Consider the following 23,568-nt stretch of genomic DNA (forward strand, 5'->3'; position numbering starts at 1 on the left):
ACTATACGCATGGTGCAAAAAATCATACAAGCAATTCTAAGCATTTTTTTTAAAAAAAATAAAAAACTATTTAAATCAAAAAAATCTGATTTAAATATAAAATATAATAAAAAATGATTTCTTAAATAAAAATCATGGTTTTCATCCACCCTGGGATCAAGTCGCTTGATTAAAAACTGCCTCATGGCCGTCAGCTGTCTCATTTTAACAATGCACGTTACTACCCACAGCCTGCAGCCCTGGCCTTGCTCTGGATTATAGCTAAGAGAAATACCATATCAAAGAGATAGAAGCATGGGAGTTGATGAGATGAGCTGATGCTTGTAGTGCACATAATGTATTTTGCTTTGATGGAGGAGTTTACAGTCAAAGGGAAGGATTATCAATGGGAAACCCTCTGTCTTCAATTCTAGCCATCATATGTATTCACTACTAGCTGATTGCCCAGCGTTGCCCAAGTATTTATTTATCCCAATCTTCTATTAGACAGGAAAATAATGAATTCTAACTATAGTGGAAAATGTAACTAATTTTATTTCATCCTGAATGTCGCCAATTAGCTTAACGACTCTGAAAACTATGGATTCGACGCTAATATATGTCATTTCTGACATTTTATTTTTCACCCCCTCTCACCCCCCATGCCGATAGGTGATGAACTTGGAGTTGAACGGCATTCATAGTGTCACTATTCATCTTAGAGATCCCGAAAACTATGGATTCCACAATAATATCGGTCGTTTTAAATTATTTTTGCATGTCACCCCCTACCCACCCCCACCCCTAGGGGTGCCAGTGGTGTCTTACCCCCACAGTATTTCTTTCCAGATTCCAAGTGATATGTGTACCAAGTTTGGTTGAAATTGCTCCAGGCTTTCGAGAGTTATGCCATAACAAACATACATACATATACACATACATCCATTTTTATATATTAGATATTGAAAAGGCATAGATCTTGTATCTGTAATAATTAGGAACTGTGGTTATGCAAACATTTAAGAAATTACTTGAATGAGGTTGAGTGATGAAATTGATGAAGGGAGCTCACAAATAGCACCCATGCACATACTAGGATTCGAACATGGGAACTTTGGTGGTGAGCATGACTACATAAAAAGCCACTTCCCAAGCTTGAATTTTAGCTGCAAAAGGGTACAATATGTAAGAGTGTTGCAATATCAGGCACTAGGAAAGGGGGACAGTGCACATAAGTAAATTCATTTCCCTCTCATTCTTTACAGGAAGTTATAACTGTCTCTGTAAATATTGTTGTTGCAGGCTGCCAACCCAATGAATTCAGTTGCGATGACTTCACATTGAGGGATGTCACGCCTTCTTGCATGCCTCTGAATAAGCGTTGTGATGGGATACCTGACTGCCCCAATGCGAAGGATGAAAAGGACTGCTCCCTGCTCTCAGAATCACTCTTTGACAATCATCAGGTGAACACACAAATCTTTTTAAATCTTGTTCTCATTGTTCTTAGATGTAATAAGTAGATAGTAGAGAAGTGACTGAAATCTGAACCTACAGACAGTATAATCCTCTGTAGGGTTGTGTGAATATGTGCTGAGTGCCACTTTCTCTCAATATGAAGCCAAGTTTCTTTTGTTTCTTTTTGAGAGGGGGGGGGGGTCTTCTTTCAAAATGACATGGCAAATTCAAATTGAGTGTCGGGCCTCCTCGATGGTGCAGTAGTAGCATCGTCACCTTGTAATCAAGGGGTCCCAGGTTCGATACCCGGTGCAGGCAGGTTTGGATCCCACTTTAAGCTGTAGGTTCAGTCTCGATTAGCCTTAACTGTGCACAAAGTAGACTTAAAACACCAACTCAGACAACTCAAATTGAGTGTAGCTATACTTAAAATTACATTTTATGTATTTAAGGTAATAACGTGCAATGAGAAATTTACATCTCAAACTTATGTAAGATTTTATTTCTGGGCCAGGTGCCTATGTTCTCTCTTTGAATCCTGGCCAAGGTATCAACACACTACATTTCATTTCTTCCTTTCATCCACATCATTGCAATTAACCTGGAAAGGTAGAAGAAAACAATATACGGTAACAAGAAATACACATTCTCTTTCAGGATTTCATGGTTTCCTATACACAAGGCTATTTGTATGAAAACTGGATGGGCGTTTGGTATCCTTCATGTTTAATTGGAGCCGAAGACTGGGCTCGTGAAGCGTGCCAATCAGAAGGATGCGATATGTCACAGTAAGCTTTCTCTTTCTTTGTTATATAAATTTCATGTATGCCAGAAATATTAGGGATGGGACAGTTATTTGATACTCTATCGATATCAGCCGATATAGGCATATTGGTATATTGGTTTGTTGTTAAAATTACCGATTATTTTACTGATCCGATGTACCTATAAATATCTTAAAATAATTTAGTGCAAAATTCTGCCATCTTGTTATAATTTTTATGGATAATCTTCATGCCCTACTTTTTAAAAAGTTAATGTCTAAATATGCAACTTCTTTTGTGTTGCAGTCACGTCAAAACATGGATTTATTAATTAGGTCAATGATCCATTCAGGTTCCTCAAGGACCATTTGGAATTTTCTATCGGAATATCGGTTATCGGTATTGGTAAATTATATATTGGTCCATCCCTAATTAAATATTTTACAAATACATTCAAATAATAGCATAAAATATATTGAATCTAATAATATTCTCATAAAATATATGGAAAATATTTAACAAAGATCTTCAGTATATGCATTTGTAATATAAGAAATAAATTACGAAGTTTGAGGCTTTCTGTTGTGAAGAGTAAATATGTGAAAATGTTTTGTTTAAGTAGTATATTTATTTTTCAATTTCCTCCTCACTGTAAATCTAACAAGAAACATGCATAGAGATGGCACATTAAGTTTCTTGCTCTTAGCCATTTTGTTACTAGGAATTTGGACAATTTGCCTCCTTGGCACTGCTCAGTCTCCCTTACAAAGTTCCTAGGATCGAACCCCAGCCTGCCTGACCCTGTGGCCGAGTGGTTAGCACATCGCGCTGCGACGCCAAGGGTCCCGGGTTCGAATCCCGGTCGGGCTTGGTTGTTTGTGAATGTCCATTCATCAATTTCATCACTCATCCCATCTTCGCAAATTAGCCCAGAGGCACAAAAAGCGAAGTAAAATAAACTAAATCAATCAATCAATCGAACCCCAGCCTGGGTATGGGTGGTCTCTCTTGAGTGTCTCTTCATCAATTTCATCTAATCATCACTCATCCTCATAGTCACAATTAGCCAGAGCAGAAAATAGACAGATTTGGACAGATTATATTGTTCTTTACTATAATTTCCCAATATACAGATGGATATCAAGTGTATCTGTTCATCTTCAAATTTACTGATAAAATACAAATCTTTTGATTTCATTTTGATTTGGTTTATTTTACCTCGCATTTCTGCCACTTTTGGCTAATCGAAACGATGAGGATGAGAGATGATATGATTAAATTGATGAAGGGACACACACAAATAACACCCATGCTCAGGCTGGGATTTGAATCCGGGACCCCTGGCATTGTGGTGTGCTGTGCTAACCACTTCGCCATGGAGGCCAACAAAAATACCAATCTGATATTTCTATAAATAGCCTAAAATTGAGTGTACAATTGTGCCATTTTGTAGTATTTCATTCCCTGTACTGGCAAAGGAGTGATGTTGCAATGAAACAAACATTCCATTAAATTATGACTTCAAAATATTTCAAAGATGGCTACTGGTTGGACTCTCCTCTTTGTGTTTATTATGCATGACTGAGATGATGTCATATAAAAGAAAAAAGACTTCGTCCAAATGACAACCAAGTGACAAGTGGCATATGCAAAACTTGCCTTGCCACTCCAGAGTGTGAAGAGAATGAAATTTCACTTGGATGTGACAAGCCACTTATCACTTTAGTGTAAAATCTCCCTTAAGTTGATAAGTGCTAAGATTTTACTCTTTTAACATCAAGATTCAGTTTAACAATAATTTCTCTTCTTTCCTTTGCAGACAAATGGACATAAGAAGCATTTCTCCAAAAGATTACGCAGGCCAGTTTCTGCAGTCACCTTTAATACTGGGAAGCCGTCCTGTAGCATTCCCTTCCTGCCCTGGTAACGGAACGATAGCATTTGTGGTGTGTCCAAGGATTGAGTGCGGAAAGAAAGCAATAAATGTAGAGGAGGACCATTTGATAGTTGATGGTTCCGCACTGGCCAAAGGAAGACTTCAGCCAGTGGTGTCAACCCGTGTGGTTGGAGGAAGGCAAAGCTTGCCTGGTGCATGGCCGTGGGTGGTTGCAATCTACAGGAATGGAATCTTTAGATGCGGAGGGGTGGTGCTTAATGATAAATGGATTCTCACTGCTGCACACTGCATGGAGAGGTTGGTTAAAAATATTATTTTACGAGGGACGTTCCGAAAGTAAGTTTCGTCAATTTTTTCTTCACAGGGAAGCTTTACTACAAGCAGAAGACTACAATGTCATAACAAAATACAATGTTTTGGCTATTTTTTCACATAGTCACAACCGACATTGATACATTTTTCGTACCGTGAAATCAATTTGAAGAAACCCTCCTGGTAAAAATTGGTGGCCAACGATTTAAGGAAGTTCTTCACAGCCTGTTGCACTTCTACGTTGCTTCTGAAGTGACGTCTCGATTGTGCTGACTTTAACGCAGAAAAAAGGTGGAAGTCTGATGGGGCAAGATCGGGGATGTAGGCTGGGTGATTCAATCTCTCCCATCCCAAACGACAAATGTGTTCTGCAGTGACCCTTGCTGTGTGGGGCCTTGCATTGACGTCCAAGAACAAAACTCCTTGACTCAAGAGCCCTGGTCTCTTGCGTCCAATGGCGAACTTCAGGTTGCTTAGTGTGTGGCAATAGCGTGCCGCACTTTCATTTGTGACCACATTTCCAGCACACGTCTTTCTGCCATTCTGGTTTGCACTCGAATGAGCTCGGGCACATCGGTCTGCTGCTTATCTCTATTCTTCGGAACTCTGCTCTTGCGCCATCGCTCCTCTGCTCTCGCTCCTCCTGTTGTGAATTCAGGAAAGATTGTCTTTTGTTATGGCAATGTGTTTTTTCACTTTGAAATACAGCTTCCCTGTGAAAAAAAAAATACGAAACTTACTTTCGGAATGTCCTCATACTATCAATCAGTGTTCTTGAAAACAATAATGGCACACATAGTACACAAACTGGCACTATACAGTCAACCTACATTAGTCACAACATCAACAATGCATTGAAAATTACACGAATTTTATGAATTTTATGCATGTGCCTTTTTACAAAAGTATTCACCCCTTAACTGTAGTAAAGTTTGCTTACTAAGACAGAATTATTCTGCAACACAAAGTTATAATTTCGCATTTGACATTTGCCTGTTTTGTGGACTAATATACAGTGTGTTCCTATGCAGTACATTGAGTACAAGCATATTATTAATACAACAATATTTATAATAGAACAGTGTGAAAATGATGCTTGTGCTTTGAATATTTAAAACATAATACCACATCGAAGTATTATTTAGACATTATTAACGACTTAATTCTGATCCTCTTTCTACGGATTGGTGACAAGGTTTTACAGAGAACTTGCCATCTGTCACGATCTTCTGCCGATCTTCTGCCAACTTCCTTCCTTCACTCCATGAGATGTTTCTCCTGCTCAGGATATCCTTCACTCCCGACATTATTAATACTGAGAATATTATTTGTCTCAAAATGCAATTATAATACTTATACCTTCAGTCACTTTATCAAAATGGAAACCCATATTTCCCAATTTTGACAATTTCTGATTTTCAAAATGCCTTGCACATATTATTAGTCATTTCATGCAGATCACATTGGCATGAACAACTTGTATACAGTAATTATGTGACTCTTACAGAAATGATAGTATTGTGAATAAACTGAATATTTTTTTTAGATATTTCTTTGCATACTAACAACAATTTTACTTTAATACTTTCACAGAGTAGCTCACTTGGCCTCCTTTTGCCATGTCACCTTGGGTGATGTGCCCCTCACTCCCTCAGCTATGGATCTGGTACTGATATGTGCATCTTGTATCTAAATAGGAGAGATTATGCTTAACTAGCTATGTTTATAAATTTAATTGATGGAAGATACATGACTAGCATGCTATTCATTGCCAGTGTGTTTTTCTACGTATTTCAAATGTATTCTAAGTAAGACTGAACTTGGGGTTTTATCGAGGATTTTTGAGTTGGGTGGGTGTAAGTTTGTCTTTAATATATTTAGAGCCAAAATTATGATAAATTAGGCCTGTGTGAAAAATTTAAGGGGTGTGGAGGAAATTTGGGGGTGGGTTGGGGGCATGAGGATTAATTACTGACTGAACTGATTGATCACTATCAGAGAATATTGATTTATTTCTAACCCAGTGGCATATTCTCCATGTTGCCTGGTATACAGCCTATAAACAAACTTTTTTCATGTTTATAGAAATTGCCTGACTTCTGTATTTGTTTTTCTTGTATACCTGCAATGGTATATTATTTCTAATTAATATATAATAAATAAAGGGTGTCCCACTAAGAAGGACACATTTAAGATGTGTAAAATACCACTATATAATTACAAAATGGCAAATATTTTTACATCCTTACAATGGGTAAATGTTCCGATTTAACTATGAAATACAACATCCGGCATATGTCCCCCATGGCTTGCTCCGCAGGACTTCTCTCTCGATGAAATTTCCAATCACCTTTTCACACACTTGCACATCGATGTGTAAGTTTGTTGCACTGTTCGGGGTTTGTTTACATAGACTTTTGATTTCAGAAACCCCCAAAGGAAGTAGTCACAAGGAGTAAGGTCACATGACCTAGCTGGCCAGTCCTGGTCACAATTGCGAGAGAGGACTCAGCTCGGAAATTTCTCACGCAGCAAGGAAATTGTCTCATGGGAGGTGTGGCAGGTAGCGCTGTCTTGTTGAAACCACATGCATTCAGTGTCAATTCTGTTCAAATGCGGCCACAAGAAACTGCGAACCATATTGCGGTACGGTTCTCCATTAACTGTCGCAGCATTTTCATCATAGTCTTAAAAAAAGGTACGGTCCTATCACTCCACCAGCCCAAAATCCACACCACACAGTCACTCGTTGTGGATGCAATTGTGTCTCATGGATTTCTCATGGATTTTCTGTTGCCTAAATGCGACAGTTTTGTTTCTTGACGAAACAGTTTAAATGAAAATGTGCTTCATCACTAAACAATATTTTCTGTACAAAATCTTCATCCACCAGTTTCATCCCCAAAACACATTCAACAAACTGTCTCAGTTTCACGTGATCATTTGGTTTCAGTTCCTGAGTTAAATGAATTTTAAACGCATGCATGTGCAGATCTTTTGTGAGAATGCGATGCATGGAACTTTTCGAAATATTCACCTGTTGTGAACGACGCCGAATGGATTTTTTAGGACTCACCATAATACTGTCACGCACAATAGCGATGTTCTCAACAGACCGGTTAGTGCTGCCAACCCACACACAAGACATGTTGCGTAAATCAAACTTGACATTCTTAAATTGGAACATTTACTCGTTATACTGATGTAAAAATATTTGCCATTTCGTAATTATATAGTGTTATTTTACAAATATTAAATGTGTCCTTCTTATTAGGACACCCTTGTTATATACAATAAATAAGAATTGTTGCTGTTAACGAGGTCAAATTTCATAATACGCCACTGTTCTAATCGTCAATAGATTCAGAGTCTGGAGTTAAGTATGTACTCTTTACATGCTATTAATTTTATGCATAGCACAATTTTATGTTGTGGCTGATCTGTATTTTTAATTAGATTTCTCCTTTTCTAGGTACAAACATAATTATTATGAAGTACAAGCAGGAATGCTTCGTCGTCTGTCATTTTCTCCAATGGAACAGACTCGTACTGTGAGCCACGTGATTCTGCAGGAACACTTTGACCCAGTGGACATGACCAACGACCTAGCTCTCCTGAGGCTGAATTCTTCCCTGAAGCTGAACCGATGGGTGCGACCTATCTGTCTTCCGGAAGGGGATCTACCTCTGTCGGGAACCACCTGCACCGCTGTGGGGTGGGGAGCCATGAGGGAGCATGGGCCAGATCGTGAGTATTCAACCAGCTAAGTGGAATTTACATCTGTAACTTTTTTCAGGTCTTGACACAACTCATGTAGTTGTTTGAAGACGGGCTACTTAATCGTACAATATAAGTGGAGTTAGGGCATAAAAATGGAGCTGCGGTGGTCTAATTGGCAGGGCAATTGACTGCCACATGGGAGAAGCAGGTTCAATTCCCTGGCTGTGTGATCTAAGGTTGGAATTTTTCTGTCCTTGTCCCCACATAAAGCTTTTCCAGGGCTCACCCAGCTTGAAATCAATGGTGGGGGTGGGGCAACTCTGGAGAGTAAAGGCAGCTAGAGTGTTGTGCTGATCACATCACCTCCAAAATGGCCAAGATCGAGAATGTGTGAGCCCTACCCCCACATCACCTAAATGTGCCTTCATGCCACGGTGCTGTATGGATGGGGAATTTCACCTTTACCTAAAGACACAAAATTACTTTGTGAACAAATCTGTGATGTGTATTTGTAAGAAAGAAATTGAAGTGAGATTAAAAGTGATCAGTTCATCTAATATATATTTTTTAATCAGTATTCTTGCCTAAAAAGTGATTAACCTTGAAAATATAAACAGATACATTTTTGTTTCAATACTACAGTACTACAAAACATCTGAACATAAGCTAAATGACACTGAATTTGTATTTTAGAAAAAAAACAACATAAAATTAAGACTTTGAAATGATAGTAGAAAGTCAAGTTCGCAATAATTTAACAGCTTACATAGTCATGAAACTATTGGGAATATGTAGACAACAGAGAGAGCAAACCACACATAGCACATGCATGCGCTAGAAGGAATTTAAAGCAGAGGACATTTTGAAAACTGTTTTGCTGGCACCAGATAATGGCCCAGCCGAATCTTAATGATGAAAGAGCACAAGTCTAATGGAATGTTAAAAACTAAATGGAAATATTTAATTTGTTAGATGGCAACACTAAGCTCTCTGCATGTCTAAAAAAGACATATCAACCTGCAGATTGAGTAACACCTGTCCAATTGATTACTATTACATGACTCATAATGTAGTGTAAATTGTCATGCTTGAATGCTTTATGTTCTTTGCAGCTGATCACATGAGGGAGGTGGAAGTTCCCATACTGAAAAAATGCAAACACTCGGAAGACATTCTCGGGCACGAATTGTGTGCTGGGCTCCCAGAGGGAGGCAAAGATGCTTGTCAAGGTGATAGTGGAGGTCCCCTGTTGTGTAGGTATGTCATGATTTGCTTTGAAATTTCAAGATTGTTGTGGGTTCGAGTCTCTGTAAATATTCTTGTGCACTCAGTCAAGATTAGTATGAAATACAGCACCGTCTATTCAATACATTGTGCAGAACCATACTCACAAGTGTGAAAATTGCAACTGAAGCACATGGTACTCTTGCTAATAATGATGTGTTGCTCCTTCTGTGTAGAAGCTAATATCAGTGTGCTCCCACAGTTATTAACCCTTTCCACTCGAAACAAAAATACCATATATGACTCAGGATTTTTTCTGCATTTTAAAGTTTTAATTCATTACATCCAGTCAGTCATTTTTGTGGTTTACAGATCTTACCAATATTATTGAGTATAGAGTTGGGATAAATAAAATACACTTTAAAGTTTTAATGAATAGAAATATATATTTTGTACAGTTTGGTTGAAGAAACATATATTTACCTTGAGAATATTTTGTGATATTTTAACATGGTATGTTATCTTTCGAAACATTCAGCAGGTGTAGTCTGAGATTTTTTTTTTTAACATATTTTACAAAAATAGTCTCTCTCTTTCCATTCGGTATGCACATTTATATTATTACAAACAGTACAGTCCTAAATTTTCACAAGTACATAAAAAAATTGAAAAACTGGTGTCCATATCTAATGCTGCCAAATGGAATTTAGTTTTCCTGAGTACTAATATAGAGTGCTGAGTGTCCTGGAAGTTGAATTCAATCCGACAAACTAGTTTTAGAGACACTGGTTGCTATGTCGATGGACTGAGTCTGACTTATAAGCAGAAAGGGTTAATCCAAGTGCTCTATTTTTGAGGTTGCCTCAAGTGATAAGATTTTCGTGCCTTAGAAAAAAAGAGAAATTATGGTTTGTTATTGTTTCAATTAGTTAATTACATATATTTAACATTATTTTTTTTATCAATGTAATGTTTGGAGTTTTTAAATATGTACACATTGCCATTGCAGACAGGTCTGTTACTTCTTTCAGGAGAGACGATGACCGTGAGCACTGGTACGTAGGTGGAATAGTAAGCCATGGCGAAGGCTGCGCAAGGGCACATGAGCCTGGAGTGTACACAAGAGTCAGTCTCTTCCTTGCTTGGATAAAGATGAGTATGGGTGAGCATAAGTTTATTTTGCATTTGAGCGTGTGTGTTGGGTTTTGTTTTATATTATGAGCAATAGAGGAGATCTTTAGTCAAGTACCTCAGATTATTACTAGCTTGTCTTGAGTTTTTGCCACAGGATATCTTTGTGTAAAGATGATATTCTGCCAAAACATGCAGGAAAAAATTTCCTTGGTGGCTTTTTTGATTTTTAAGCCTCCCCTTTGATTGGTTGATTTGGTTTATTTGACTTCACTGCCACTTTTAGCTAATCGTGAAGGTGAGGATGAGTGATGTGATGAAATTGATGAGTGGACACTCATAAAGAACACCCATGCTGGGATTTGAACCTGTGATCCTTAACAATGTATCATGCTGTGCTAACCACTTCATCATTGAAGTCAGCTAGCCTCCCCTATATAAAGATATATTTAGGAGGGGTAGTGTGTTTTCAGATTTATTGCACACACACGTCTGCAAGTTTTTACTAGTCCATAAACTTCATCTGTGAATCATCTATTTTGGGATCCAGATATTTTTTTTTTTTATTGTACCGGGTGGCCAGAATTAATGTTACGAAACTCAGAGCCCTCTGTAGCCTATTTGAGGCATCGCAGAACTCTGAAATTTGGTGAATCCACTATGCAGACCATGGGGAAGAGGATGACGATAAAAAAGTTCAATTTTCTGCCACCAGGTTGAAATGTGGCACTGTACTTCCATGATGTGTTGTAATAATGATATAAACTGCTCCAATTGGTTATGGATTTGCCTTTACCTTGCAATCTTGCAATAAATGAGAGATTATTTTCTCGCAACTTCCAGCCACTAACAAATGTCTTTCTAATTAATAACTCAGCTAAATCACTTAACGCGAGTGCTGAACAAAAGTTCGAAAGTGATCACCATGCCATTAAATAAGAAAGAACGTTTATTGCTGGTGAAGTTGTTTTATGAGAACGGTAGTAATAGCTGCACTGCAAGGTTATCGTCATGCGAAAGGACTTACAAAGGGACCCATGACGATGCATGGGTTAAGAAAGAGGTGAAGAAATTTGAAGAGACTGGAGATCTGGAAGGGGCCGCCAGCAGATTGCAGAAGAAGTTGTCACCAAAGTGTCTGTTGCAGTGGCGGATAGAGCTCTTGTTCCCGATATTGGAGCACTTTATGTCTTTATTACAACCCATCATGGAAGTACAGCGCCACATTTCAACCCGGTGGCAGAAAATTGAACTATTTTTTTTATCGCCATCCTCTCCCCATGGTCTGCATAGTGGATTCACCAAATTTCAGAGTTCTACGATGCCTCAAACAGGCTACAGAGGGCTCTGAGTTGGGTAACTTTAATTCTGGCCACCCGGTATTTACTCAGCATTATGAGAATCAGACCTGTAATGAAGTGTAATATTCCATTTAAAAAGCTGTATTAGTAATTATAAAAAATTGTGACCTCGCATCATGTTATATAAAAACCACATTGCACACTTGTATCATCAAAAAGGACAGACATGTCAGGGAGTTTAGTTTTGGAAAGATTAAATAACTTTTGAACTGAAAGAACAACATTCATTACATAAGTATTATTTTACATTTCAAATTATGTCAGTTTTATAATTAATAGAAATTCTCTGATAACTTAGAATAGAGTGCCTGGTAATCAATGCATCCTTTCAGTTGTTTGGTGTCACTGAAGTCTTATCTTGGTTAGTTTCTGTGCATAAAACGAGCATTCGAACACTTGTGTTGAAGTACTAATTCACGTGTCTACTCCACAGATGATTCTAAGCTGACTGTAAGCATGCGACCAAGAACTAAATGTCCTGGAATGGAGTGTGATTTGGGTGCCGGGCGCTGCTTAGCAAAGAAAAGATTGTGCGATGGGATAGTGGACTGTTTCCGGGCAGAAGACGAGACAGACTGCTCCCTTCCATCTCGTCATATACACAAAACAGCACACGGGAGATCTTTTGTGGATGATTTTGATGACCGGGACATGTTTTCAGAAAAGGATGTGATCATAACAAAGAAGATCGTGAAACATAAAGAGCATGGAATGGTGCATCATAATTTCCACCACCATCACCACTCTAATTTTAGGAGCAAGGAAGATGTTGAAGACCATGATGACAATTTTCCAACACCATGCAATGCCTCTCTGTTCCATGATTCAAAAGAACACTCTCATGAAACAACTGAAGACTTTCACAAGGTACACCCTCACAAGAGGATAATAGACCTACCTGATCTAAGTAGTGTGTCCCTTAAAAGAAATAAAACAATCATTGAACGAAAGGCTGATGGAAAAACTGTCAAGGATGAGCATCATAAGAAAGTTGAAGTGGTACACGAGACAGAAATGGCATCAAAGAAACCTACTGAACACAAAATTGAGAAGCAAATTGCCATTCAAGCACGTGTTGCAAATGAAACTGATATCACTAAGAAATCGACTGACTCAATAGGCATGCAAGTAGTTGCAAATGGTACCTTACAAACTACCACACTAGCAACAGATGAAATTATGATGGAGAGTACCACTAAAACAGCTGAGGTTACCACAGAAAGTAACAGTCAAAGATTAGCTGCAATTACTGCAGAGAGCACCACTCAAGCACCTGAAAGTACAACACAGAGTACCAGTTCAACAACAGCTGAGGTTACCACTCATAGCAGCAGTCAGGCAACATCTAAAGTTACCATAGCCAGTGACAGTCAAGCAACTGCTGAAGTTACCACAGTCCGTGGCAGTCAAGCAACTGCTGAAGTTACCACAGTCAGTGGCAGTCAAGCAACTACTGAAGTTACCACAGTCAGTAGTAGTAGTAGTACCACACATAGCATTAGTCAAGCACCAGCTGAAGTTACCACACATAATAGTAGTCAAGCACCAGCTAAAGTTAGTCGAGCACCGGCTGAAGTTACCACACATAACAGTAGTCAAGCACCAGCTGAAGTTACCACACATAGCAGTAGTCAAGCACCAGCTGAAGTTACCACACATAGCAGTAGTCAAGCACCAGCTGAAGTTACCACACATAGCAGTAGTCAAGCACCAGCTGAAGTTACCACACATAGCAGTAGTCAAGCACCAGCTGAAGTTACCACACAAAGCAGTAGTCAAGCACCAGCTGAAGTTACCACACATAGCAGTAGTCAAGCACCAGCTGAAGTTACCACACATAGCAGTAGTCAAGCAACAACAGAACAATCACCACAACTGGCCACCAACTCAACTGAACTTGAAATAACTTCACAACTGGAGGGAAAATTTGTGTGCAACTGGTAAGTTTAAGAATTAATTGTTAAATTGAATAAAATTTGCTAGATCCTCTTATTTTAAATATGTGTGGAAGGGAGAAGAAAAGAAGAGAAGAAAAGTAATAGATATTTTTATAGCCTCCCTTCCATTCCTATTTATTAGGGAATAAGGAGTTTCCAAATATCTACTGGTAGGTGGAAAATAATCAATTTGCAGGTGATATTGTGATTGGCGAGCAATATTTTGATTGATGGCCTGGTCCTTGAAATCTATCACAGTCACCAGCAATCTGAAGCAGTCACACACAGATTGTTTAGTGAATGAACATTTGTTCAACTATTAGCTAAGTGACCAGAAATAAATGTAATGGTTAACTTTCCCGTAAGTGCCAAAATGTCAAACTATCTTCCACACAGTACACTCTGGCCTTCCTTTTGCAGAATAATGAGGCTCTAACATCTAGACTCTCAGCCAGCATAATTCTCTGTAAAATTTGTGTTGTGTGGTGTCCATGTGTGTGTGTGTGTGTGATTGTCCTCTTATCAATTTGATCTTATCACCATTCATACTCATCTTCGTGATTAGCCAAAAGTGGTAATCAAAGATATAAATGTAATCTTTCCTATCAAAATGACATGACAAAATGCTGATGTTATTTCGTCACTGGTTTGTCACTTGGACTGGGCTATTTTCTCAAAAGCAAGCATCTTGTCAGCTTGAGCTGTTGGTTGTTCATGCACAGTAAATGCTTTTCTATGGACTGAAAGCACCCGTGATGTGTGTTGCTTCAGTCTAAAAGCTTCTAGAAACTAAAATCTAGAAGTCTAAAAACTTCAGAGAGGAGTTTGAGTCACCACTCAGAGTAAAACATGAGGAGATCCAAGACTTTTGCTGAAGAGAGCCTAGTCACTTGCTCAGGGTTGTCCACATGTTGCTTCACTTGCATCTAACTTGGACTGAGCCATTTTCTCAATAGCATGCATGGTGTTCCCTCAGTCTTGTGGTCATGCATACACACACGAATGCTTGTCACTTTGGTGTGAAATCCCATGTTGTGTGTCACTCATCGCTTAAGGGAGCTCTCAGACTGAAACAATGCATGACAAGGGTTGGGGGGGGGGGTACACTGAAACGACAAGCAGCACAAGGCCCATCAGTCTATAAGCAAGCACCGTGCATGTGCAAAGAACAGACCAAGACGATACGATGCATGCCATTGAGAAAACAGCTCAGTTTGAAGAGACATGCAAGCAACTATGCAGCTTATCCTATTTCCTTCAATTTGAAAGTTTGTGTTTATTACTGAGGGTTAATTTCCAAGTGACGTGTGGTGCTTGTGTTTCTTTCAGCTTCAGTCTAAGCTTCTTAGATACACAGAGACGTGTACATGAATTGTTTGGTTGCTGTGCCACTGATTGACACTAAATAACTTGTGTTACATCTAGTGAGATTAATCATAAACTGTAAACACTTTTCATTAAGTACAGTGGGATCCATGAGTATTACCCTGCAAATTGTCCATGACTATTTTTATTAATTTTTTTTCTTACATCCTATGTGTTTTTAAGAGATGCATTTTTATGTATGCTGGTGCAGAAGTTGTCAACAGCTTGTTCTGAGATTTCTTTTAATTCTTGAAGCTCTTATTGGGTCAAATAAAGTGCACGAGCATGGTGATGGACAATTTGCACGGTAATACTCATGGATCCGACTGTACACCAATATTTTCATTGCTTTAATTGTTAGGAAAGGTAAGGGCAAAAAAAGAAGAAAAAAAAGACTATTTACATTCTTCTATACTTTTGATGGTGTAACACAAATTAAATTCAAAATATTCTTGCTTAGGAGTTCTGAATATAATTTACTTATCTTGAATTGCACACAAGAAACCGTAATAACTGTTAGTTGGCTCTTGATAAAAAAGGTAAAGTGCTCCCCTGTGCTTAGCACCATGCCATAAAGGCGTATAGGGGGTGTGGGGGTAACGCCCCACACTTTCTTGATCCGATCGTGAGTGCGGTTATGTGATCAGCATCACGCCCCTGACCACCTTTACCCCCCAGGGTTTCCCCCAGGTACCCATGTTATTCGATGCTGGGTTTTTCGCCGGGGCTGCTTCCAACGTTAGAAAAGTTCCCGGATTTGAACCGGCCTAGTGGGCTCTTGATAGCTGTATATTCTTTCCATGGTGTTTTCTTCATTTCACTTACCCTCTTCATTGTCCTGAGAACATAAGCATAAGTTCTAGAGTGCAATAACCTATATTTTCCCCTCTATTTTGAAGTTCGAAATACGAGACAGGGTGGCTCAAATATGACTACCGAGTACTGAATATTGAAATATAGGAGTAAGATAAATGAAATCAAACCTTCATTGTTCGGAAGAATTACATTACACAAAACAATACATTGTAACATATGTACACATGAAATTAAAATATGTTCCTAATTTTTAGTAGGTTAAACATTTTGTTTATTACTGGTGAAATGTACAGAAAAGTAATTCTAAGAGTAACTTCCAATTTTGTTACACTTTACCTGAAAAAAGTGCTACAATTCCACGGATCCCGGATTCGATTCCCGGTCTGGGCATGGGTGTTCTTTGTGGGTGTCCTTTCATCATATCATCACTCATCCTCATCTTTTCAATTAGCCAAAAGTGGAAGAAAAGCAAAGTAAAATAAACCAAATCAGTGAAAAAATTACTAGTTATAGTTACTTGAAAGAAGTAGCTGTTATTTGTAAGTGCATTTCTTTCAATTCATTTTTTGGTTCCGTGTGACTTACTCACTATCATATATAAGCATAAAATCGAAAATCAACCTGTCCATACATATACCTTGATCCTTTCTAAATGATGAAGCTTTACATAGGCACATAATAGCAGACTTCGTAACCTGAAGAAGGGGGCAGTTGCCACCAAAACGTCGTCTATGACAACTTTATACTCACTTTACGTATGTAAATTAACTAATTTCGATTTTATGCTTACATTTCTTTCAATTAGCTTGTTACTTTATGCACTTGACAAAGTTGATGCAATTCTTTATTTCAACAATTATAAAAGAGGATGAGGGAATTGATGCAGATCATCCTGTGATACTTATTTGGTGCTAAGTACATATATTTTCCAGGTTACACCAAACTATTCCTTCATCTCGCCGCTGTGACCATGTGCTAGATTGCGAAGATGGCTCCGACGAAAGCAACTGCACCTGCCGAGACTTCTTACTGTCATCTGATCCAAGAGCAATTTGTGACGGGCATGTTGACTGCAAAGACGGAACAGATGAAGCACGTTGCAGTAAGTGCTTTGTATTTATGAAGTAAATTTCTCATGATCATTAACATTTTATCATAATTTATCATAATACATCTTGTTCCTAACTGTAGAATTTAATTAGTTCTATCCACAAATTTTACATTTAAAATATAAGGTAAAGCAACAGTATTGTATGTGTTGAATTTTACTTGAAATTTCTTTCTTTCTTTTTTTTAAAAAAATAAGAATTTGTGTCTAGCCTCTATACTCTGTCTTGGGAATCTTTGGAGTGAGCAAACAAAAATAAGTGTGCGCAAGCAGTGACTTGAGAGGGCTTGACCACTGAACTCGTGTAAGGGAAAGTGAGTGCTGCTACTAGCCGTTTGCAGCAGTGCACACTGCTTTGTTCTGCCAACTTGCTTTCTCCCCTTCTCTTCCATTATGTGCAGCCTTGCTCCACATACTCCATAGACAGAGATTAGACTAGACAATAACAAAACTGTTTGGTTCTAAAAATCTTCAAAATTCATACTTATGTTGACATGAAGATTACTTAACAGATGAAAAATTTAATTGATATATTGGCATGTTTTTTAATCTTTTAATACTGTTAATGGCAACTAAACTGTATATAAAGGACTTTTTTTAAAGCCAGTTCAAAGCCATGGTTCAAGGGATTAAATATACTATTCAAAACCTGGATTAAGGTTTAAAATTATATATTGGATCAGTACACAATTTTCGCCTTAGCTATATGTTTTATTATGCACAGGTCAATTAAGGGAGGGAGGCATGTGCATATAAACACATCACGATAATACAGTGCATTCAATTTAAAATTCGACCACACTCCGCACATGAAAAAAAATAGTTTCAAACAAGAAAGTGAACATTTTGCCAGTAAATTGTAGTTAAAGTCGTTAATGAAAAAATGCTCATTTTTATGAAACTATATTACTGAAGTAGGTTAGGAGTCACATTCATCTAAATTTTAAGAAACTGACGTGAAGCTTTTTCGGTGGGTACACTGTGTGTATATATATAATGTAATTATAGCTTATATGGAAGGTGCCCTTTCCGTGGTTTTCATGCCTGTGTTTACAGGTTAGTTTTGTTCTAAAATGTATAATTTTGGAAATAGCTTTTCAATGCTATTGGGTTTGAATAAAGTGGCATACATGAAGGAATTAAAACTCGTTTCTGGTAGCAATGGAGTGTGTTGGTACATCCAAAGTAAGTGTTTCAAATGCAACAGTGAATTGTTGTAATCTAAGTATTTACTTCATTACTGACAAACCTGATCAGCACCATAGTAAACTTTGATTTTTTTCAAAAGTGCTACTTCATCTCAAGAGGCTTGTGCAAATGTTGTACTGCAATACTGTTTCATTTATTATTTTTATTATTTAGGGCTATGTGGATTCGATGAATTTTACTGCAGATTAAGCAAACAATGTATTCCTTCGTGGAAGAAGTGCGATCACCAGATTGACTGTTCGCTGAGAGAAGATGAAAGTGGATGCTGTAAGTACTTGAGAGAATATCTTACTGTCTTTTTTCCTTACTGTTATCAATTGCATAATACAATAAGTAATGTTCAAACTTAAATTAGTTTAATCAATGAAGGTATTATTATTTACACTTTAAAAGAATTTATAATTTGAATTTAAGAAGCAATTTTACTTATGGGTAATATTTACCCAACATGCATCCTGATAAAGAGCATGTGTCCTGTCGGGTTAAGGATTGGCATGATTGTTAGATCCTACAAATATTCAGTGGATAATTTTTCTGTTTGCTTCAGTTGCCCTTACTGATGGGAAGGTGTTGGTGTTGGATGCAGAAGGGAACCCGGCATTCCGAGAAGAAGGGATCGTCACCTTCATCCGAGATGGGGAGTGGAGGCCAATGTGTGGGCTTGGAAGGAGCAAAGGGCCTGGATTGGCTGCTGACGTCTGCAAATATCTTGGCTTCAGGTAGATAAGTTGCTATTACACATTACAGCACTGCAATTCCTTCATATAAGATTTTCTACACTTTTCTATTAAAAGAACTCAAAAGTACAAAATCCATGCCAGAATTAAAATATTGTTTTCAATCATGTGCAAGTCAACATTTACTTTGAGATTTCCATATACTATGCATACCTATATATTTTTCCTATGGCTGAGCTGTACCACTTTGAAATAGGGAAGGAATGGCTGGATAATCTGAATATCCAGACTTGATGAAGGATTTGTAGAAAATTCTTGAAGTGAAATACAAACATGACAAATAAGAGAAAATGTGGATAGCCCGTAAAACAGATAGACAATGGATAATGCACACGTTCAGATATTTGGACAATTCAAATAATCCATATATCCAGATTATTTGGATAATCCAAGTATCCAGATACTTTGGACAATTTGGATATCATGGAAGCTAACTGTGGGGAGGGGCAGAATCAAAAAGTTTTGAAGTCCATAAAAATATCATCCAGGACTGTTTTGAATAAACTGTTACATTTGCAAAATCATAAAAAAAACCCATTACTTTGCTCCTCAGGTTCCAGGAGGTTAATAAAAGTACCATTAGAACCTGAAAATTTGGGGTGGGGCAAGTGCCCCTCTTGATCCCACCAAGTTACGCCTATGTTGGCCAACATTAGTGGTTAAAATGCTTACTAGGTGTTACAGGTGTAGCAGTGGTATATTCTGAAAATTTGACTTGGTTTAACGCAAAAATTCTTATTTATTGTATATATTTATTACACACTCCATACAGATTAATTAGATATTTTTTACTTGCTTATTCTGATTCTCTTCTACCTATTGGTATCGGGGTTTTACAGAGCTCGCCATCTATCACAATCTTCCCTCAACTTCCTTTCTTCACTCCACGAGATGTTCCTCCTGTTCAGGATATCCTTCACACCCCCATTCCATGTCCTATGTAGTCTTCCTTTCAGTCTCTTCATATCCAATCCTCCCATAAGTACCTCCCATACCTGTATTCGATGTTCAGGCATTCTGGTGAGGTGTCCAAACCATCTGAGTTGTGCTTGCCCAACATCCTGATGTATTGGTTTTTTTTATTTAATGTTATTGTAATTGTTAATTTCCGATTTTGTCCCTTCGCGTCAAATATTTCATTTCATATATCATTAATTAGATAAAATACAGTGCCTTTTATGGTTGAGGTGTCCGTGGGCTAGCACAGCGGGAAGTAAGATCGCGTCTGCCGGCAAACTGGATGCAACATCCGCAAAACTGGAGCTGCTAGCTTTGTAATGAAATCATCTTGTACAATTACACTGACAGTTACAATTAAAATGAGCACGTACCTTGTTACAAGAGGTGTTGGAAATGATGTTCTCCTGCATCCACACATTTACAGCATTTTTAAAGGAAATTTTCACTAACCCGTATCAGTTCCTCTTCCGAAATTGCTTCAATTTCTCTCCTGATATTTTATTTCAATTCTTCTAATGTATGGCTTCAGGTTTAAATGCTTGGTAGCTCACCATGCAGACATCATGAAAATGTCTGTTTCTTGTGCAAGGCACCGGAGGGATTTTTGATCGTACTTCAACATCGTCTAGTTTCTCCTCATTAACATGCCATTTTAGCCTTTGCTTCTTATCAAGAACAGACCTGGATTACCTAACTTTTGTTCACAAGTATCCGAACACTGTCTGTGTGAAACTGGAACATCTGGGAATTCTGCTGCGAAACGTATTCTAACTTCCTTACAAGAATTCATAATGAAGTAAGAGTCGTACATAAAAGAGCCCGACCCTGTGGCCGAGTGGTTAGCACATCGCGCTGCGACGCCAAGGGTCCCGGGTTCGAATCCCGGTCGGGCTTGGTTGTTTGTGAATGCCCATTCATCAATTTCATCATTTCATCACTCATCCCCATCTTCGCAAATTAGCCAAGAGGCACAAAACGCGAAGTAAAATAAACTAAATCAAATCAAATCGTACATAAAAGTGCTTTGTTTCAAATTGTACGGATAGCATGGCATTATTAGACTGCAGAATACCACCAGTAATACGTAAACTAAAACAAAACAATCTAAAACGCTTGTTAATATGTTAACACTTCACAAACACGTGCAAACTGGACACCAGTTATGTGAATACTGAAGCACTGATGCGTACAGTGCCAAGGTCAGTGTATAGCTGTGGGTCTAAATGCCAGCACACGTGATCCCACTTACTGACATGCCAGCCACCACTCCATGGAAATAAAATACCAATGCAGGCAGGCATGCAAGTAAAACAAAAACAGAACTCCAACCACTTCAATTTTCTGGCAATTTCTATATTTTTCATAAAATTTCCCTTTTTACCTAAAATTGGACCTAGATTTCCCTGAAGCAATGGAAATTTCCCTTCATGTAGTACTGCCTCTGCCAAGCATGGCACAGAAAGCAGGAAGAAGCTCGTTTTAATAGCTTGCATAATATATAATATATATATATATATATATATATATTAAAGCTAAATGCATGAAAACATTAAAAAAGTTGTAGAACACTCCACTGGTGTGTAGATAAATTATTATGTTTTATGTTACAGAGTTAAATTTTACCCTTGAACACTGTTATTTTGTCTGAGCTGTGAAAAATTAGTCAAGTAGTACTAGGGATGGGACCAATTAATCGGTATTCTATCGGTATCGGCCGATATAGGCATATCGATGTATCGGTAAAATTACAGATTATTTTACCGATCTGATATATCAATAAATATCTGATAATTTAGTGCAAAATTCTGCCATTTTGTTGTAATTTTTATGGATAATCTCCATGCCCTAGTTTCAAAAAAGTAAATGTCTAAATATGCAAATTCTTTTGCTCTGCAATCACCTCGAAACACACATTCATTAAGGAGATCAATGAACCACTCAGGTTCTTCAAGGACCATTTCTAATTTTATATCGGATCGGTAGAATATTGGTTATCAGTATTGGTAAATTTTATATCTGTACTTTATCAGTAGGGCTAGGATAATTATGCATTTTCCATATTGCATATGCAAATGCATATTTAAGGATTTTTTACTAAAATGCATATTTGTATAAAAATAAGTTGATATTGTGCATATTTTTGTATCCACAACCAACACCAAGCATATACTGGATTTATTTTTCTTCTCCTCGCTTTTCTTCTTTTGTTTATCTTTTCTCTGTCTTTCTTCTTTCAACAAGCATCAAAATTATAGAAGACGTTAAAGAGGCCCTCACCCAGGTTGAAAATCCTGTGTATGTACAGAAATTGGATGCAGTATTGAAAAAGAACAGTGGGTATGCAACAATGGTGAAAGTTTGCAAAATTCTGCATACAAATTGACAACGTGTGGATGATCTGGAACTTGATGTGTCTGACTTTGTTGTCCTAAAATACAGTCCACTTGTATCTTGCAAAAAGGAATATGTAACTATTCTAGCTGAAAACAGAAAGAGTTTCAAGTTATAAAATTTGAGACATCATGTTGTTAGATGCAATCATGATCTTGATCTGTTTAATGCAGAACCATATTAATTGAAAAAAAATCTGTGTAGCGAATGAGCATTCAGAATAATGCGTACTCATTGCCAGGCATATAATCTTTCATAGTTTGTAATATAAATTAAACGGGTGTTTAAAATGCATATTTAAGTGCATATTACACTTTTTTAGTTCATATTTTGCATTTTTTTAAGTGCATAACTATCCGAGCCCTATTTATCAGTATCGGCCAAAATTTCATATCGGCCCATCCCTAAGTAGTACAGAACATGCTTTTATTTTTTCTAGTGGGTACGACTCCTTCAGAAAGATAAGACTTTCAGATACAAACCTTCATGTGGTAGAGAGTCTCCTGGAAGCCTTCAACCTACTGGACACATCGTCCAGCGAAGAGAGAGCATGCACTGGAATGAAATTGCGATGCTCTCCTTCGCAGCTGAGCACGCGAGTGGCCCAGTATTTTGATTTCGGAGGACAGGACGTGGATGTCGATCATTCACTGTGGCCTTGGCATGGCTCAGTTTATGGGAACGGAACCTTCATGTGCGATGCTGCATTATTGACGCAGGAATGGAGTTTGGCACCTGCGGCCTGTTTTCACAATGTCAGGTGAGCTATTTCTGATTTCTTGTTTTAACACCCGATAACATGATTCAATTAATCTCTGCTACGAGTATTGCTTTCTTGATAAGATATCTAATCCCTTTTGCTGGAAAATAATGTTTTCTTAGTATTAAAACTAGGGCTAAGCTGACTCGACTTTGAACCCTCCCCCCAGTTTTGGAGACAATCGCCCTGTGTCCCTGTCACTTTACAAGGTTGTAAGTGTGTAAAACTTTATTTCGAAAAGTTACAGAACTGCTTGTGGTGTCATTTTGTAAGGAAATACATAAAGTTCAACTAGTGTTGTGGAATAGTACTGAATTCTGCCACCATAAGCACCAGCAGAAGTTTCATTAAAAATGGCTTCTTTCACAGGTCAAGAACTGCTTGTGGTGTCATTTTGTAAGGAAATACATAAAGTTCAACTATCGTTGTGGAATAGTAC

The 23,568-nt window shown here is 37.8% G+C and overlaps 1 protein-coding gene across 1 annotated transcript in view; it reads left to right on the forward strand.

Moving 5' to 3' along the window:
* Window positions 1-23,568, forward strand: part of ndl (serine protease nudel) — a 114,844-nt gene that overhangs the window by 54,856 nt on the left and 36,420 nt on the right. Inside the window, exons 6-16 of the mRNA XM_083142257.1 lie at window positions 1,282-1,445; window positions 2,095-2,225; window positions 4,021-4,395; window positions 7,883-8,157; window positions 9,243-9,387; window positions 10,386-10,516; window positions 12,280-13,786; window positions 16,897-17,066; window positions 18,435-18,548; window positions 18,829-19,000; window positions 22,809-23,129. Coding sequence (XP_082998383.1) covers window positions 1,282-1,445; window positions 2,095-2,225; window positions 4,021-4,395; window positions 7,883-8,157; window positions 9,243-9,387; window positions 10,386-10,516; window positions 12,280-13,786; window positions 16,897-17,066; window positions 18,435-18,548; window positions 18,829-19,000; window positions 22,809-23,129 — 3,505 coding nt within the window. The remainder of the gene's footprint in view (window positions 1-1,281; window positions 1,446-2,094; window positions 2,226-4,020; window positions 4,396-7,882; window positions 8,158-9,242; window positions 9,388-10,385; window positions 10,517-12,279; window positions 13,787-16,896; window positions 17,067-18,434; window positions 18,549-18,828; window positions 19,001-22,808; window positions 23,130-23,568) is intronic.

The sequence above is a fragment of the Lepisma saccharinum genome, chromosome 20, assembly GCF_977018435.1.
Source record: "Lepisma saccharinum chromosome 20, izLepSacc3.1, whole genome shotgun sequence".
Taxonomy (NCBI): Eukaryota; Metazoa; Arthropoda; class Insecta; order Zygentoma; family Lepismatidae; genus Lepisma; species Lepisma saccharinum.